Source organism: Aspergillus oryzae, chromosome 3 (genome assembly GCF_000184455.2).
Source record: "Aspergillus oryzae RIB40 DNA, chromosome 3".
NCBI lineage: Eukaryota > Fungi > Ascomycota > Eurotiomycetes > Eurotiales > Aspergillaceae > Aspergillus > Aspergillus oryzae.
This window is the reverse complement of record NC_036437.1, coordinates 1,141,485-1,159,902: the sequence shown is the minus strand read 5'-3', so window position 1 is coordinate 1,159,902 and position 18,418 is coordinate 1,141,485. Positions and strand designations below refer to the sequence as shown.

General features: G+C 46.0%; 4 protein-coding genes across 4 annotated transcripts; 1 reads left to right on the top strand and 3 right to left on the bottom strand.

Moving 5' to 3' along the window:
* Positions 1-918: 918 nt before the first annotated feature.
* AO090023000452 (sugar porter family MFS transporter) lies at positions 919-2,515 on the top strand (the record flags this gene model as incomplete). Its single annotated transcript, XM_001820947.1, has 2 exons — positions 919-1,034; positions 1,090-2,515. The coding sequence occupies 2 exons, from the start codon at positions 919-921 to the stop codon at positions 2,513-2,515; spliced, it is 1,542 nt and encodes a 513-aa protein (XP_001820999.1).
* An 871-nt stretch (positions 2,516-3,386) lies between these two features.
* On the bottom strand, positions 3,387-4,616 carry AO090023000451 (intradiol ring-cleavage dioxygenase; the record flags this gene model as incomplete). Its single annotated transcript, XM_023235606.1, has 5 exons — positions 3,387-3,977; positions 4,038-4,153; positions 4,215-4,370; positions 4,420-4,440; positions 4,523-4,616. 5 exons carry the CDS (start codon positions 4,614-4,616, stop codon positions 3,387-3,389), a joined length of 978 nt encoding a protein of 325 aa, XP_023090612.1.
* Positions 4,617-9,350: 4,734 nt separating this feature from the next.
* AO090023000450 (cytochrome P450) lies at positions 9,351-10,931 on the bottom strand (the record flags this gene model as incomplete). Its single annotated transcript, XM_001820945.3, has 2 exons — positions 9,351-9,510; positions 9,562-10,931. The coding sequence occupies 2 exons, from the start codon at positions 10,929-10,931 to the stop codon at positions 9,351-9,353; spliced, it is 1,530 nt and encodes a 509-aa protein (XP_001820997.3).
* Positions 10,932-14,695: 3,764 nt separating this feature from the next.
* On the bottom strand, positions 14,696-16,934 carry AO090023000448 (histidine phosphatase family protein; the record flags this gene model as incomplete). Its single annotated transcript, XM_023235604.1, has 4 exons — positions 14,696-14,721; positions 15,441-16,108; positions 16,171-16,291; positions 16,346-16,934. 4 exons carry the CDS (start codon positions 16,932-16,934, stop codon positions 14,696-14,698), a joined length of 1,404 nt encoding a protein of 467 aa, XP_023090611.1.
* Between the last annotated feature and the right edge of the window lie 1,484 nt (positions 16,935-18,418).

Genomic DNA, 18,418 nt, shown 5'->3' with positions numbered 1-18,418 from the left:
ATGGCTCAATTGGTTGATTTCGAGGTATAGACCACCATCAAACTTTAACTCGAGGGGTTTGTCTCATGGATCGTTTCGAACTTGATTGAAGTCAGTCAGCAGTCTTCAGGCATCTGACATACTACCAACTTTGTCATTGGACATACCGACATGGTATTCAGAAGCCACGAGTCTCCGTGCGTTATGCTCTGCGTCCGAAGCAATGAACAGAAGAACTGTCTTTCGAGGAGGCTTCGACAAAAGCTTAAGGAAGAACACCTCGATAGAATATGGCCAGGTTACGATGACCCACCCTAACCTGAGATCTTCTTATGAGTACCACACCTTAGCCAGTCGCGCGGCAAAGTGCATCGTATAGTTTCCGACAGCAATTCTGACTGACTGGCTAATCTGGTCCTTTGAACGACTTTCAGAGGCTAGGCAACTGTGCAAAGTCTGCACGGTCAAGTGGGCACATAGTTGCCTAGAAATCTGGGGAAGGTAGTCCTACCCAGGTGACTGGGGAAGATATCCCTCTCTTACCTTGCAAGCAAAAGCCTAGGGCTACTCGAACTAATCATTCAATAAGCCAATCAGCACGAGGAGCAAACGTGGGCAGAGAGTTCGCTTAACAGATTGCCAGTATTGATTTATTTCTTCTTGACTTTCCAATTGGCCACTTCGCCACTACTGGCCCGCAAGCCCTCGGCACTGGGAGTTGTGTTAGCTGAGTTCATTTACCGACGGGTGCGTTGAGCCCGCGGGATCTGGAGGGCTGATTGTCTCCCGCGGACTTTCGTCTACGGGGCCCCAGTTAACACTAATTTCCTTGCCCCTGATTTTTTTCTCGCGAAGATGCGGGGGCCAAGATATAAATCTCTATCTTGGACATGTTCTATCTCACGCTAATGCCTGGGCACTGCAAGATAAGAATACACAATGTTTCAAGGGCAAGGGTTGCGTCTGGCACAGGTGCTTCTCATCGTCGCACCAGCATTCATCACCTACGGTTATAATCAAGCGGGAGTCGGGCCGCTCGCCACCCTGCAAACATGGTATGGATGTTACGTCCGCTATCCACATCTGAATAAGAAGCTGACATCCCTCCAGGGTCCACACGTTCCCTGAAATTGACACAATCAACACCCATGGTGCCATCAAGGAACGAAACGCAACAAGGAAAGGGGCAGTCATCGCCTCTCTCCAACTTGGGGCGCTCCTGGGAGCACTCTCGTGTACATATCTCGGAGACCGTCTTGGTCGGCGCAAGACTATTTTCCTCGCTGCTGCTATCGTTGTGATAGGCGAGCTGTTAGAAACCTCGGCCTACAACACCGCCCAGTTCACCGTGGGGCGGGTTATACTGGGCATTGGCGTTGGACAGCTTAGCGCCACTGTCCCAGTCTTCCAGGCAGAATGTAGCTCAGCGAAGAACCGTGGCCAGCATGTGGTTGTTGATGGTATCTGCATGGTCCTGGGCTTTGTTCTGTGCAACTGGATCGATTTCGGACTCAGCAAGACAACTGGACAAACGCAGTTCCGCGTCCCCCTGGCTCTTTCCTTTCTCTTCCCTTTGATCATACTCGTATCTGTGTTCTTTCTCCCGGAGTCCCCGCGGTGGCTAGTTCTAGTGGGCCGCACAGGCGACGCTGTCCGCAGTTTAGCAGCCTACAGAGGACTCCCGGTAGAAGATGAAACCATCCAAGCAGAGATTGCAAGTATCGAGGCCGCGTTAGAACTAACGGAGCAATCCAGTTGTTTCAAGCTGCGCGAGGTATTCTCCGGCAAAAACGAAGACCGTCTCTTCTACCGGTTCACTCTATGCATGGTCATTCAATTCTTCCAGCAAATGTGTGGCGGCAATCTAATCTCAACCTACATCTCTACAATCTTCGAACAAAACCTCAAACTCGGGAGTGACCTGTCTCGAATCCTAGCTGCAAGCGCATTAACCTGGAAATGTCTCTGCAACTTCATCCCCTTTTTTGCAATCGACCGGCTCGGTCGTCGGAAGGTTTTTATGTTCAGCGGCACAGGAATGTGCCTCTGCATGGTTGTATTAACAATCACAACCAGCTTCGACACCAGCAACAAAGCCGCGTCGGTCCTTTCCGTGGTTTTCATCTGGCTGTTCAACCTATTCTATCCAATTGGGTTTTCGGGCGCAAACTTCGTCTATTGCACAGAGGTCGCCCCTATCCAACTACGGGTCGCTATGGCTTCCATATCAACAGCAAACAAGTGGCTATGGAATTTCATTGTGGTGATGATCACCCCCGTTGCGCTTGATACCATCGGATATCAGTATTATATCGTGTATGCGGCTATCTCGGCGTGCATCCCCGTCTCAGTGTACTTCTTCTATCCTGAAACGATGGGCCGCAATCTCGAGTCCTTGAATCAGGTGTTTCGTGATGCCCCGTCCGTGTGGCATGTTGTATCTATGGCGAAGGATCTTCCGAAGGGGGATGTATCTCATTTGGATGTAGAGGGTGTTGAGAAGAAGCTGGATATCGAGCAAAAGGAGCATGCATGAGAGGTATTTGTGATATATATTCTCTGGTCTTACCTAGAAAGGGTATTCAGAAAGGCTCAGAGCATGACAAAATGAACAAGGAGGGTTCTCATCTTGAATAAAAAACCCTGAGAATATTACGGATACAAGGTGAAGGACTGCAGTGGTCCAAGATCTTTCCTATTATGAACATTGTACAGCATTATGATACCTGCTTTTTTGCTCTTTAGCACAGAGCGAATATAGCCTCTGCACATCTTCTAAACTCCTACACCATTGCTTTCTAATTGTCGTACCGTAATTGCAGTATTATCGTGTTCAATAAAGTGTCGAGTTTCAACGCGCGAGGAAGTGCCATCTTCTCATCGAGACGAACGTGTATTAAACCAAAAGCAAACGTGAGATCCTGAGCAACAAAATGCAAAAAGCAGCCATCAAATAACACAGCATTATCCCATCATTCAGTGATGTTATGTCAAACTATGTAATAAGAATTCACCAGCTGCAGTTCAGCTATATGTTTGGACACCCAACGAGTACAACCACGGCCATCAATGCTGGGCAGGATAAACGGTTGGGAAATGCGGTAGCTTAACCATTTTAATTGAATTACAATATCAACACAAATCTATCCTCCGAAGAAAAGGTTGAGGGTCCAAGAATATGTTTATTACTTAACAAGAAGACAGACTAGGGTCAGGCAAAAGCAAGTTCTAGAAAGTAGCAGCACGAGTTTTGACAGTGCCCGAGGTAAGATGAATGAAAAGAACAAGAATAACAGAGAGAAGAGAGCAGAGTGGTGGTTCTAGGGGGGTTAACATGAGTGTAGCAATAGGACCAGTGTAATAGGTGACCGTACAATAGTAAAGTATGCGCCCTTGCGTATAATTGTCTAGAGACCGATAGTTGTTGTGAAAGCTGACGGGGTGGGGACACCGCTAGGAACCGTTTCTAGTGGTCCCAGCTTGGTGATATTGTAGTTCTCGTTGGTCTCCCCACCTTCAGCTCCGTAGAAACTGGCTTCTTGGACAGTATCTGTATAGTCGCTGGTTGTGTTGATTCCGAATGCCATCCATGCCACTAGTCCATCCTCCAGGGAGTCTCCCACATGGACGTAGTTGGCCACCGGATCCATGCTAGATGCCTCATCGTAAAAGATACCATCTTCCTGATTCAAAACAATGGCGTTGGTGTTTTGCGTATATGGATAGAACGTGTCAGCGAGTTCAATCAGAGTTTGGCCAAAGAACACCTGGCCAACATGTGCGATACTCCCAGTTCCAAGCTCCAGGGTACCATTTGGTAGCACGTGTGGATTCTCGTGAACGATAACATGAATATGGGTTGCACGGAGGGCGTAATGACCCGGGAATTTAGTCTCAAATCTGGCGACGCCAAAGTCATCGGTCTTTTGGATCCCCCGGAAGAACGTTGTATTGACGTTGTCTCTGTCGTCGGCGTTTCCATTTGGGGGAAGATCTAGCTTTGGGTCCCTGGCAATTCCTGAGTAGATACCGGTACTATTGCAGTGTCAGATGTCGACAAAAGCATTCTGAACTGGCTGGCATGTGTTAACATCGACGAGCTGGAGTTCCAAATATAGGGGAATTCCTAGCTGCATCTCGGAGATGTTCTGCCGAATGTGCTCACCAGATACGTCTTTATGAGACAAAGGTTAGTCATGAAGTCCATTAACATACACGGTAAGTATAATACGAACAGTAAGGACCGTAAGTAGCCTGCTTATCCAGGACGCAAATCTCGTCGTAACGCGAGAACAAGAGTTGCTCGTTAGTGTCCTTGTTGAATCCGGTGTACGTGACATTGTGGTCTGTGGCTAGCGAGTCATAGTAACTTCGAGGTGCGACGAGAAGTTCTAATCTAGGTTAGTTTTCATATGCATATTGCGGTTCAGGGGCTCCTACTATCAATGTCAATGCCGCGTGCTTGCCTCTCCCATGATCAAATCCTTTAGATCACGGGCTAAATGCTGGCTCATTTCCCTTTTCCTGCTGGCATTGCAGTGACCCAAGGTTCGACTAGTGAGGGTATGAGAGTGCGCTGAAGTGATAACTCCATGAAGAGCCAGTGATATCACGAAGAGCCATATAAAAGTTATCATGGTGATGGAATTTCAGTTGAGTATCAGTATCAGGAATTTGGGATCAATCCACCGTCTCTAGTTTCTCGACTGAACTACTATCATCTTGCACCGGCGTATGGGCTTTTTATACTCGACGTCCATCCGAGTGAGACAAAGATGCCACATTGTACACGCAACTACATGTCTCACTACCCCACTCATCCACCTGGCCAGAACTATATCCTTCTCATAGATACTGAAGCATAAATTGTCTCTATACAAGTTTACTAAGCGGAACACGTTACTAAGCGGAACGTATTTTGGTCTTATTACTAGCCTTAGCGTTAGATCCTTCGAAAGTCCTGATGAACGGATATGGTCAAGATCATCGCACTCGTAAGATAAGGTTCGGATTCTAGTAGGACTATGGGTCACTGTGGTTCCATTTATCACTGTTTTATTGTCACAATAATGAAAAAATAGTACGGAAAACATGGGTCGTTGAGGTACCCAGCTTTTTCTCGTCTGAAGGGCAACAATGATTAACGCACGCCTTTGTTCCAGTACATTAGCAAGGAATGATGATTGGACGTGGAATTCGATTTTATTGCTTTCTAGAATCGTGGCAGTCGCAATCTAATTAGGATAGGCCGGGGTGTCAGTATCCAGCAATCAAGGAACGAGTAGCATGGCGTGGACTTCACTCCATCAACCAAGCTTTTGTCTACTAGCTTACGGTCTAGAAGCTATTATACCAACATGGTATAGCCATGTTTCAGTAAGTTGGAAACCCACTCATCGAGTACGAGCCATGCAGGATTAAATCCTTTCGTTTCCAAGATTTTCAGTGTTAATAATGATCGACAGCCATCTTCCCCGACTATTTTTATCTATGAACGTTGAGCATCGTGGCAGCACCACAGGATAGTCAGTCATAGGCCCGGGCCACAAGCCCGTAAAAAGACGCGCTTAAACTAAGAGGACTATTGTTATGCATACGGGCACTTAAGTGAGACATTGTCAACCCCAGGCCCACCCCTTAGATCTTTGTAGAGCTTATAATAGGTTTTATTATTGTTGTGTAGTATCTCAGCCGTGCTGGTATAGCATCGGATTAATTCCAGCGCGCTAACTAGCTCTCAGTGCTGCTAGGAAATGACCCCTACTTCTGTTTTCTATTCCTCATAGTGCGCGAATATTATGTATCGATGATGTAGAATACCCGTGAGATTTTCATGGTCCATAGAAAGTAGAGAGACATGTCGCGTCTTCCAATCTCCATAGACTGTGTCTCTCTAAAGGCACAACCTTTGGCTTTTAATGGATTGTTTTATTATCATAATGCTTTCACAGTTGTGTTCGTTGTAGTGGCATAAAGGCTTGAAAGGGCAAACTCGCCATAATATGTAGAGGCAAAAACGGCCGACATGGTTGCAGTCCATATGTGCCTTACTCTTGACGAATTATGCTTCCATGAGAGAGCTTCATACGGCTTTAGTACCGTGTGGGACGGTTACAAAATAACTAAAGATTAATATAATAGGTGAACGAGAGAACGTTTGTTCCATGACCTACTGCTACCGTTATATCTATAGTGTGACTGACATAATCTTTCTCATTATTTGAAATAATTTCATTCTGTTCCTAAGTCAAAGACATGACCACCGGCTAGTCTCATACACTGGTCGGCCTTTCTCGGCTTAAAGTCATACCTGATATTATCTTGAGATTTCAACTAGAAGAGAAAGATGGTTCAGCCCTAGTAGCCCATGTAAGTGCTCCGATATGAAGCCGATAACCCAATATATCGTAAGCAACCAATGTCGAGTAACTACGTCAATAGTAAAGCAAAGTTATCCTTACAGGTCCTGATTTTAGAAGTCAGTATCGACAAGAGCGGTAGTCGTTGTCAGTGATAGCTTCAGTCTGTTGCTTGGATCATTACATATCATTTAAATGTTTCTTTTACTTTACCCGGTGCTCATTGCGCAGCACTGAGGTATAAGGTGTCTTCTCTTCTAAATTAACTTAGTTACTTTATGGTATACATAAGGATCGTATAATGGGTAATGCCAAAGTGAGGTTTTTGTTGACATTAGTGTTGTTTTCTTATGGTCATTGGTAAATCTGTACTGGCCGCCTTTCTGTCACAAAAAATATATTCTGGCATATAAATCTTGTAAATTTGTTCCAAGTCTTATCATGAAACATCTCTCCATAGCTTGATTCCATAGTACATCGGACTGAACCCACAAAACTTACTATTGTTAAAGATAGCATTCTACATCGAATGAAAATTCCATCGTTGCATCTACATCAAAAATAGAATTTCAATTCGGGCTTCCTTGGTTTAGTTGGTTATCGCCTGCATAGCCACTGGAACGTGGCGCAGAAACTTAGGGTTTCCTTGTGGAGAAAGGGACCGAAGGGTACGGACCAACCCTTCCAGGCGACGGGTTGGCTATTTTGCTATTAATATCTTATCACCATCATTGCTATCATGCAGTCTAATAGATCGACATACTATGTTCTAGATGGCGCTAGTAAAGCTACCTTATTTTATATCTCCGACAATGTGAAAAGGTAGATAAACCCTTTGAAGACCTGCTGTAGAATTAAACATTGAAGCTGTGCGATCGGATAATCGAGCGCTTCATATCCTTATTCTTGAACTTCGCTTAATATAAACTTTATGCTAGTATGAAGGCATCATTAGTTGACAAGGGGCCAACCCTGATGCATCGAGTGGTACGAGGTTTTTTTTGGTCCCCAGGTGATGTTGAGTCCTGTTAACGTTATTGAGCAGTGTGACAACTGTAATGCCCGGAAGGTATGGATCACATATTTATGACCTGTCCCGGGGACTGTTGCTCCTTTGGCTGATTGGTATCAGGTCAGATGTGATCGACAGAATCCATGCGGCAATTGCCAGGATCAAAGCACTGTATGCACTCGTCACCGGCGCATGGTACGTAGTCAGAGAAAGGCCTCTCGACCGAGGAAAAGAGCAAGTAGTGCAAATCGATCTCTCGAAGTATCCTCTACTCAGTCTTTGTCGAAACCCGACTCATCTCATGGCCCCGCTGACCCGTCAACCCGTGTCTCGTTACCATCAACTTTGCATGAAGACGTCTTACTGATCGAGACACGCGAGGCAGCTACATGTTCGAACCCTCTAGAGGACTGGTCTTATTCAGGCTCAGTTCCAAATATGATCCCCAGTATGAGCGAAGTGAACAATTCGGAAGATCAGCAAGTGCTCTCCTCGCAATTTATAGACCCCACAGGGACAGCAACTCAGGGCTGGCTGCTTGAAAAAGATGGTGTGGAGACGATCCGTAGCTTATGTCCACCTTTAAACGAAGAGCCTCAGCAGCCCAACCCAATACATGGACCTAACTATGCGCAAGGCCTTGCACTATATTCAACATCTGCGCTGTATGGTGTTGAATTAGACTTTATGTCAAGCGGTGATTATCTGCAAGTCCATAATCACTTTGCCAGTAAGTGATTCAATATTTATTGTGTTTGCTAAGTTCTAATGCAATGAGAAGACACGAGGACCAAGAATATGAATGACACCGTGTTAGATGGTGTTGAACCGTCCCCAGCTACTAGAAACCTCGAACAAACTACTGAGGTACCTCAAAACCCAAGTACCGGGAACCCAATTCTCAACCACCATCTACCCAGCAAATTTCAACATAATCAGCGTGGCTCATCATTCACATCAGAACGGGATCAAATAGTTACACTTACTGCCAGGAAGTATATGCAGAACATTCCGGATACAGCGGATGCCTGTCACTGCTGGAAAGAGCTTACGTATATTCTCGGGAAGCTTGAGCTAAAGGACCATACACTGGAACCCCTGGAACAATCGTATGTGGAGTTAGTGTTGTCATTTCAGCGAAAGGCAGTGGAAAAGTGTACCACAATGATTGCTTGCAACTGCTGTCCACTATCCACTGAGAGGATGATGCTTCTCGGCTTGATAGTTGAGAAACTGGTTATGGCATTTAAGGACCTGATAAGGGTATGCCAAGAAAATGGACTATTCGGAACTCTTTCATACCATCATCCAAACTCCTGTCACGATCAACCAACCTCGTCCCTGGTGAGATCCCAAGACTCAGCGTCCATTTCCAGCAGTCACTTTCCGAATAACACAAACACGGAGCGATGTCTGTTTCTCGGAGATTATGAGGTTTGTTCTTCAGAATGGGCACCCTTGGTGAATACGTTGATAGGATTGTACGCCAAGAAGTTGAAGTCCTTATTAAATTACTGTAAGATGTGGGCTACAGCAGCAAATCAGAGCGCAACGCTGGCCATGTTATCCAATGTGGAACAGCAGTTTGAAATGATCTCTGCCATCTCTTGATCCTGCGTCATGTATTCTTCACCCGTTGATCGCCAGTGGGGAATAGATTACCGGGCTACTGGCGGATTCATGCTTTTGTTTTGCTTAGCCTTGCAGCCTTTCCTATATTTTTCATTCGACTTGCTTAGTTTTGTACTACATCTTTTCCTTTTCGCTCAATTATCCCACTGTGTCAACAATGTCTTCGACAATAATTTGGACATGCTGATGTACTGGCCAGTTCAATTGCAGTAGCTCCATTATGAACACGTTCGGTACCTAGTCTGGCCGACAAAGAACCAAGCTCTCGAGTGTCATAATTCTAACTCGTGCTGCTGTCATTGAAGCTTAAATTCGATTTGGCACTGGTGTTCCTGCGAGAATAATGAGCACAAGAATTAACCATATGTTTAGGGGAAACATACTCGCATGTCACTGCAGCCCTCATCATAGAAGACCTCAAAACGGCTAGTGATGCCAGGAGAGATCGTGCCAAAGCCTCCTCTGGGTTCAGTTGTATATTTGCGATAGAGTGCGGCCACAAATGTGGTCATTTCCGCCATGGCAAGACTGTGAAGGTAAGTAGTCGTCCATGGTATCACTCATGGAAGGGTTTCTCACTGCATCCCAATGCACATCCTGCCTCCACTGGAGAAGGCCCAAAAGAATCTGTTCATTTCCGTGAGGTCCTGAGAGGGGTCGAGCCAGCGGTCCGGATTGAATTCCAGCGGGTTCTTGAACACCTCTGCGTTTCGGTGCAAAGTATATGGTGAAATTGAAACCACGGTACGGGCGGGGATCAGATAACCGTCTATTGTTGTTGCTTCAGGCGAGGATCTTGGTTCAGATGCTGGCAGAGGTGCGAAGAGCCTGAGCGTTTCTTTGATAACTGCCTCGACATAGGGCAGTTTGTCAGCTGCTTCTACTCGGGGGATCCCTTCTGGATTTAGATCGTGCTCCGATATACTCCGAACTTCGTCGATGAGTTTCTGTTGGAATCCCCAGTGTTCAGGGCGAGAAAGGGACCAGATTGTGAACATCAAAGTATCGCTTGTGGTATCAATGCCGCCATCGAGCTGATCTGCACATTCGGACGCAATATCGAGATTGTCCAATCCGCCATCTTTCATACTGCGATGGTGTTTCCATAGTTTGGAAATAAGTGACGACTGCTTGGCCTTCTCAGCAACTGAGGCATCAGCAAACCCCTGGAATGCCTTGGTTGCATGGAGTTTTATGCTTGTGTATGGGGTCGGCCTCTGCATTGGGTAGAACTGGCGAGCGACGCAACCCAGGAACCCAGTCCGCGAGTATAGCCACGCTGTGAGCTTAGGATGATGGACAGTAAGCCATGACAGTGTGCGACTACCGGTGGCGAGAATATCATGGAGAAGAGCACGGTCTTCTTCAATACCATCTAGACATGCTGTCTTGCCGAAATCACCATAGAGAAATTCGGTGATGTTATCCAAGGAAAAGTAATGCAAGGTAGTAAAAATGTCCTGCGATCGACCCTCTCTTTCCAGAAATTCCATATACTTTCTGACCTTCGTTTCAATCATAGACGCATTTATTCCTTTGAGCATTGCAGATTTGGCATAGGCGTGCGCAAAGAGCTTCTTCCGTTCGGCATGCTGCTTCACCGTATTGAACGAGAACATGTTCTTCCGCCCGTATATCGCAAACATAGAATAGAAGTTGGTCCTTTCGAAACCGCTCCCTGCGCCATAGATTGCGCGCAACGCAGACAGACTGTTGAAAGCCACCTCATTTGGCCCGATGCGTACTACTGGACCATATCTCTCATGAAGCGCGTGTATCTTGCGAGTGCGAGTGCCCTTGTAGTCCTCGTATGCAAGTCTCCATTTGGTTAAGGCAAAAGACTTGGGCCCTGGGATTCGCGCCAGAGGGCTTGAGAACAGAGACCAGCAAATGTAATACAGGATAAATGCCACAATGCCTGTGGCGATTGCAACGAGTGTGATAGTCATTTCGAGGACGACGGCAGGAGGAACCCTGTGATTTCCTTCAATTGATCTTCCTAGTCAAATATCCTTCTCTCAGCTCCCCATTCGAGGACTAGCATACGGCGGTCGGCAGCGTTATCTAATATAGCTAGCATCTGGTTGGCCGATGTTGATATCCTTGGGTGGAAGTAAAACCATATCGTGACGCAGAAAGCAGCGTAGCGGCGGTTAGAAACGGATGCATGTGGGGAGGTGGTCAACCACGCCGTATCATTTCAAAGATATCGATCTTCTCCAACCTAATCATATTCTTGACCCCGCACTCCACGAGGTTCCATGTTGAGGAGATATAAAACTGGGCTCCGATAACGGACAAACGGCATTATAGCGTTTGGAGAACATGCCTAGTTACCTAGGCTTGGACCTTTGTCTTGGTGTATGTCGAATTTCCATGGGACAAAGCCAATAGGTGGTATTCTTGTGTACGATGTGCTTCTTCAAGATATGCCGGACTTGGCTTAAAGGGTAGAGGAGCGCCGAAATCCTGGGCAAGTCTCTTTGGTTATGGCCTCTAGCGCAGGTGGCCGACCTCGGAGATCCTGAGCTTCAAGGGATTGGTGTCCGACACCTTGGCAATGCAACTCCAAAGCGCGAATAAAACCAGTCACCAGTTAGATCATGCATATACTAATCAAGGAAGCATCGGACATTTCATAAGGGACCGAGAAGACCCCGAAGACAGTCCTATCTCCTACCAATCTATACGAGCGTGACTGTAATTCAATGAGTCAAGACATTGACTGCTTCTTCAGGTCTCACGTCCGGGCCTGGCAAGACGTATCCTACTCCGTATCCTTTTGTGTTCATGACTCCCAGGCACTGAAAACGAAGAGTGGTGATATCTGTGTCGCCACCCGGCAGTCAGTCAACTTCTAGCAATTCCTTCGTAGGTGACAATATACACTGAATGCGCCATTAGAATCACCGAGTTCGCGTCGATAGAAAGTCTAAACACAAACCATACATGAACGGCTTCATCATTGATCTATTGCCAGAATAGATAGTATTTGCTTCAAACTAGACAATAAAACCAGATACCTAGCATATTCACCGTCCGCCTCGCCCAGTTTATTGCCATACAAATGGGGTAAGATGTAGCGCACCGGATCCCCTATCAAATTACTCCATACAGTTCCCAGCCTCGTCGCCACAAAAGGTGCTGTAATTGTATGGGTCAATATTTCTACGGCTGGCGAGGATTGCCCCATAAGGCTCATCAATGCTAGACCTCTGTAAATGGCAGCAAGTGCAGCAAATTCGATAACGAAAATGCAATTATTGGGCGGGGCAATCTTTATGTTGGATGTGTGCTACTCTATTTGCCCAGCATTGAGTCATGGATCTACAGGTGTCAATGTGAGGACCAATAATGTGGGGTACAGCTTGTAATGTGGTTAAAGAAAAGATTCTAGCTATAATATCCCATGCAAACACCCAGCGTTTCTATTGTTGTTGGGTATGGAACCCCATCTTTGCATCACAACGCAGCATATGACTACATAAATGCTATTCACACCCTATCGAAGACACTGAAACATAAATTGAAAAATGAAAAGTCATTCTCGATATATATCCATATTATTGATGAGAAATGCAGCGCACTAGACACATTCCACCAAGATCTACTCATAGTCAGTATTAGAGTAGGTGATTAAAAATGCTAGACTGCTAATCTCTCACAATAGGGCACTATCCAAAATGAACGCCAGCACCGGCGCCCACACCAACATTGGCGGCCACCTCGGCGTCAGCATCAGCGTTCGCACCGACGTGGATTCCGAAGGGCTCAGCGACCGCGAAAACGGCGAGTAAAGCAGTGGCAAGAGTGGAGAGAAGCACGAATTGCATCTTGTAAAATAGGAAGTGTCTCTATGTATGATGTTTAAGTCTTTTATACTATCACTGTAGCAACATAATTTCAGGACGAACTCACCTTTTGAACTGAAGCGTTAGCGGACGTAGACGAGCGTGAGAAGTTCAGTGGGATAATTGAATAAGTGACAGATAGCTGAAGGCATTGTCTGTACAGGAATGTTGGAGCCTTTTTATACCTTTTCTCTTGTATGAGTTAGCCCATATGCAGGAAACCCGAGATCAGGAGGAAACCCGAGATCAGGTATGAATATTCAGGGCCGTACATGTCTTAGAATCTGATCCCGCGACTGAAGTTTATATATGGCATCATTCTCGGTATGATAGCGATGGAAGTGGAAGGATCTTCGTTCTGCAATGTAGAGGAGAAAGATTGAAGTTGCTGCCTCAATTTTTAGATAGCGCTGGGTCCGAATTTTCGACTCAATTTTAGGGTAATGATGGAGAAGCCGAGGGTGCTCAATAACATGACCGCCAAAGTCCATCTTTTGAGGGATAATCTTGCAGCATAATATTCAGTATGGCCATCTGCAGGTATCACCAGCTGAGGTGAGGAATTGCGTTATTTGCTCTGAATTTCAGAAGAAATTGCAGAAGAAATTGGTGGGAGAACGATACCAATCTCCGTGCATATTCTGTTCATCTACTATTAGTTCTTATACGTGCTACTTGCTCTATTAGAATGAATCTGTTTAAATGAGCTACGGCTTTTTCATAGTTATGCACGCAGTAGGTATTGGGTCTTGGTACTTTGCTCCACAATTATTTACTTCGTGTGCAGTTCTAGCAGCCTATCCTATCACCCAAATTTCCCTATGTACCGTAAAAGCTCTGATCCGGTGGTTTTCCCTTATATGAACTTACACACTCGTTTATACCACATCTGCTTCTTATTCCATGCTATATTCTTTCACCGAACGTCTAACGCATTGCTCACTCTGACATCTCCTCCAATGCCGCTCTCCTTTTGTGAGCCCTTGGTTCATTGCAGTGCAAATTTACACCATGTAATACCGCAAAACATGTACTCATCCTAGGCTGTTCACAGCTAGTTGTCAAATCCAGGCTCCTCAAGTGAACTTGTTCCGGATGTTCTTCCTTCCCACCTACAGGAACGGCATCCCGACCACTGAAATAAACAGGCAACCACGTCAATTCCAAAGTGGCAAGCACTATCCCCACTTTATTATCTGTCGAAAGAGCCAAGTCCGAAAAAATTCCCATAATAAAGGTTTCGTCGAGATGTAGATTGCTGTCGCCTTCGGGGTTCGGAAGACTTTCATGCTTCGCCACTATAACGGATCTCGGTGGTCGGAGCTTGGCTCCAGCCCTATATTGCAATAAATACATCGCGTCGCAGTTCTTCTATTGCTGAGAGGATAGAGAAATTAGTTCAATTCTAATAATCATAAGGAGACACAATATACTTGAATTACGACATTAATTCTGAAAGCACTCCCAATGGCATCCATGCTCACGTTGCATCGAGTGACCACCCTCGAACAATTGGAACCGCTATATCAAATCGGAGCAGACGCATTCCGAGATGATCCATGCATGAACTGGTTCTATCCTGGCGGTCGCGACCATCCTGAAGATTTTGCTATAGGATGGAAGAATATTCTCCAGATGGAATTCTTCGACAAGGGGAAGTTTATCCTTGCAGCCACGATCCGGGATCCCGATGACGATCAGACACAGCCGGGCAGGGTAGTAGGATTTGCGGTATGGGAACGGAATGGAGTTTGCGATGCGGCCAGGAGCTGGCAAGGGATTAGCCTTTCCAAAAGTATGTTATTGGATCTCTAACACCCTTGTATCCTGTTTATTGATATAACCCTGCGTATGTTCCTGAATTAACGAGGACATGTCCAATCCAGGGCTAAAACGATTCAGCCTCAATTTCAAGATCGCTTATACGTTTCGTCTGGACACACCAAGAAGATCCATATCCTGGTCGAAGTTGACCCATTTTCTCCATGAGATAAAATTAGCTAAGGCTGGTCAACCGACCGAGTCGTGGTACTTGAGTATTTTGGCCGTCAGCTCCAAGGCTCAGGGGCAAGGGGTTGGAAAGAAATTACTTCAATGGGGGATTGACCGGTCGGAGGAAGAGGATATTCCGGCTACTTTGGTAGCAACGGATGCAGGGCTTCACTTGTATGAAAGCAACGGGTTTGAACGCACGGGGTGGTTGTTTTTCGATGATGAACGGCAGAAACAGACCGTTATGAGGAGAGATACGAGATTATCTTGATTGTTCTGTGACCCCTGCGATAGTAGTTATGTGTAATAGATCCTTGATCCTACTTTAACTATGATTATTTTGTTTTTCCTGGCCTTTTCTTAAGTTACTTGTCAAGCATTGAAGAAGATCAACCGGATAGCGTCCGCATTGCGATACAGCTGCCACACCTTATCCTTGCTATTCAGGTCGCCCATCTCCAACTTGATGACCAGGCTTAAAGTCACCATAGCATGCCTGTTGATACATAGCTTGCTCTTTGAGTTTAGGCACAGCATCTAAAAAATGAGTGACCTTACAAAACCCATTCTTTGAATGCTGACATCCGACTACGTCAAAAATCGGGAGTGGCGCACCATTCAACACAAACCGGATAAAGTCAGTCGTGCTTTTGGTATCGGACAGATCTGGATTCGCATAAAGAGTTTTATCTAACACCTCGATGCTCGCCTCTTCGGGACAGGTCCAGATTTCGGAGATTAGGCGTGCTCCGAAAGGCGCCACCTTGTTTAACTGAAACTTCCGCGGGACGGCGTGGGATACGTTTGAAGGCATACCCTTTGGTCCATAATTGAAGTACTGGAGCCCCAGCGCAGTAATGGTACCGATAATAACTTTATCATGCGTCATGTCCATGTACAGGGGTTGGTGTACTGGAAAGGTGGCGGAGTGATTATCATAGGTCGTGTTGATACTGGTATCGCTTGAATCTATTAATTTTCTCTCGAGCCTGGCGGAAAGCTCGAGGAGATAGCCGATACCTTGGGCCCGTCCCGTAGGGGAGCCAAACGCAGAGGTGCCGTAAAGACGCAAATCGAGGTTATAGGCAAAGTCGAGCCATTCTTGTTCGCTAAAGAGATCACAGAATGATGAGCTACCCAGCGTTGCATATTCATAAGGGCAAAAGTTCATCATTGCCAGCACATCGGAAGTTGTCAAATCAAAGTCGTCTGGGAAATACTTCGATAGTCTAGCGAGAGGATCTTTAACCATTCTGGGGACGAATGTCTCTGAAGCATGTGTTCTAGGAATCCATTAGAACTTCAAGTTAAATCTCCGGTATAAGACCTTGGACCATCGGCATACCCTTCTTTCAAGTCACCTGGGCAGGAATGTTCGGCAGCGAGTGTATTGTTCAAACCGTTGCCCTCGGGAATTACCACGAGATTGTAAGAGGTATTGCCATGGCCGGGCCCGAAAAAACCAGCTACTCGATTAGCAACTCAGATCAATGCAACGAGTGAATCTAAGATAGACTGACTTAACCACCACTTCGCACTCTCCAACACTCTCTGTTTATTCGTCGATCTAAAAGTTGGCGTCGCTCTGCGAGTTCCATTTGGATACACATTCAACTCCGGATCCCAGACTGCCATTCCAGGCGGCGCTCGATACACCATTCGTCCATACTTTGACCATATCTCCGCCCCAGAGACTGCCTCTGTTGCAGTACCCGTGGCAAGCAAAATATCACGACCAAGAAGGTACTTCCAATTCTTCAAAAAGGCCAAAGGTCCTATACCAACAGAGACATTGTGTTCGCTACTATAGCTCTTCAGCTTCCTGTTAAATGTTTCCATCCCCTCTCCATCGAACCAGGAAGATTCGGGATACCGCTCGGCATGTCTATGTAAAATATGAACTTGCGATAGTTCGCACCCACGTGGCACACCTTTCGGGACACCGAACCCATCTGCTTCCTTATAAGGACTGAGATTTGCCCAGCCGTTAGTTATATCGAAATGGAGCGAGTATCCAGCGCTCGTGGCGGACGAGCTTGATGAAGGTGCATCGCGAATGAATGCCAGGAGGGCAGAGAGTACAATTTGGGGGCTGAATAAGTGGACCATTTCTCCTGTCCTCTTATTTGTTGTGGTTCTTATCGAGCAAGGAGACGGGGATTCGCATCAGCGTGGGAAAGCTCCGGCAGACGTCATACATATCCACGTCCTCGGCTCTCGGAGCGGGAAGCAAAACCGAACCGATATAAGGTTTTGAGTATCGTATGGCTAGAGTGAAAAGGCAAAGAAGACAAAGGAGAAAGGAAAAACGAGGTAAAACTGATTTCTCCTATAAATCTACTATCCTAGAACATCATCAGCAATATAGACCTTTCCTACAGGTGCTGGTTCCAGAGATGTAAGACTGCATCTACTATCAAGGTATGGAGAGTTACCAATCCACCCTCTTCACACTATAAGGATAGTCACATATAAAGTTGTCTTGATGGATTAGATAGTGTACAACAGCTCTTTTGAAGCTATCTTTACGTCGGCGCCGCAACATAACTTACTTGAAGACCAGTGGAGCTGTACATCGGTTACCTATATTTTGGCCCTCGCCACGCGCCCGTCATTTACTTTCATTGTGCTCTACCAATTGGACATCGATCATTCGTATTGCGGAGGCATCGTTTGCGGGTTGGTAATATTAGCGAGAGGCAAGATTATGAGCCCTTGATTCAGTAGGTAATTGTACACCACCCACAGCCAAGACTCACGATATGTAAGAATAGACATACGAACGAATATTAAGGGACTGACTATGGTTTGTGTGAACGGTGAGAAAATCCTTTCCATGCCGGTTTTTCTTTGGTATTCAAGTGTTTTCTTGCAACAAATCCGCTTCCTTGACTGCATCAACAACACGCATCCTTTACCGTCCAATCATCAGTTGAGTTCAGTAACCGATAGCTCAGGCTTAGTATAGTACGTAATCTACTTAAACCGCCCTTCGCTTCACCAGTTACGATATTGCACCTTCTGGACTGGATAGTCAAGCCACAGATTCTCTACGAGCTGCAGTCGCAAGCAAGTTACTACCTGATGACACCCTTCCCCACCCCAGGGCTAGAACTCGCTGATTCAACTCAAAGCTGGATCATGAATATGTAAAAGTCCAATAAGCACGCCTAGCAGATGTCTAGATGGGGCTTTCGCATTGCAGGGTAGGTATGTCACGTAAGTCAGTGAGTTTTCCTCGCTGTCTTTCGTTTCCCGCTCATTGGAGGCCATATAGCGTAATTTAGATCCCTACAAGTGTTGCATAGTTTTGAAGTAACGTACTTGATTCAGCATTTCATACCGGATGCACTGGCCCCTTGGGTCAGCTTGCTCATTGCCATTGAGACTAACCATGTGACATCCATCATCCGGGAGTCCGATAACCATAAGATGGGCCCATAATACCCAGACTGGAAACCTTAAGCTGGCTGCTTTGGAAATAAAACTTCTTAGTACCATATGCAAGGGTACCTGGCAGCCTGATCCGCATGCTCCCGTGTCATCTAAGAGGTTGGGATTGGTGTTATTCAAAGTGATCACAGGGCTTATCG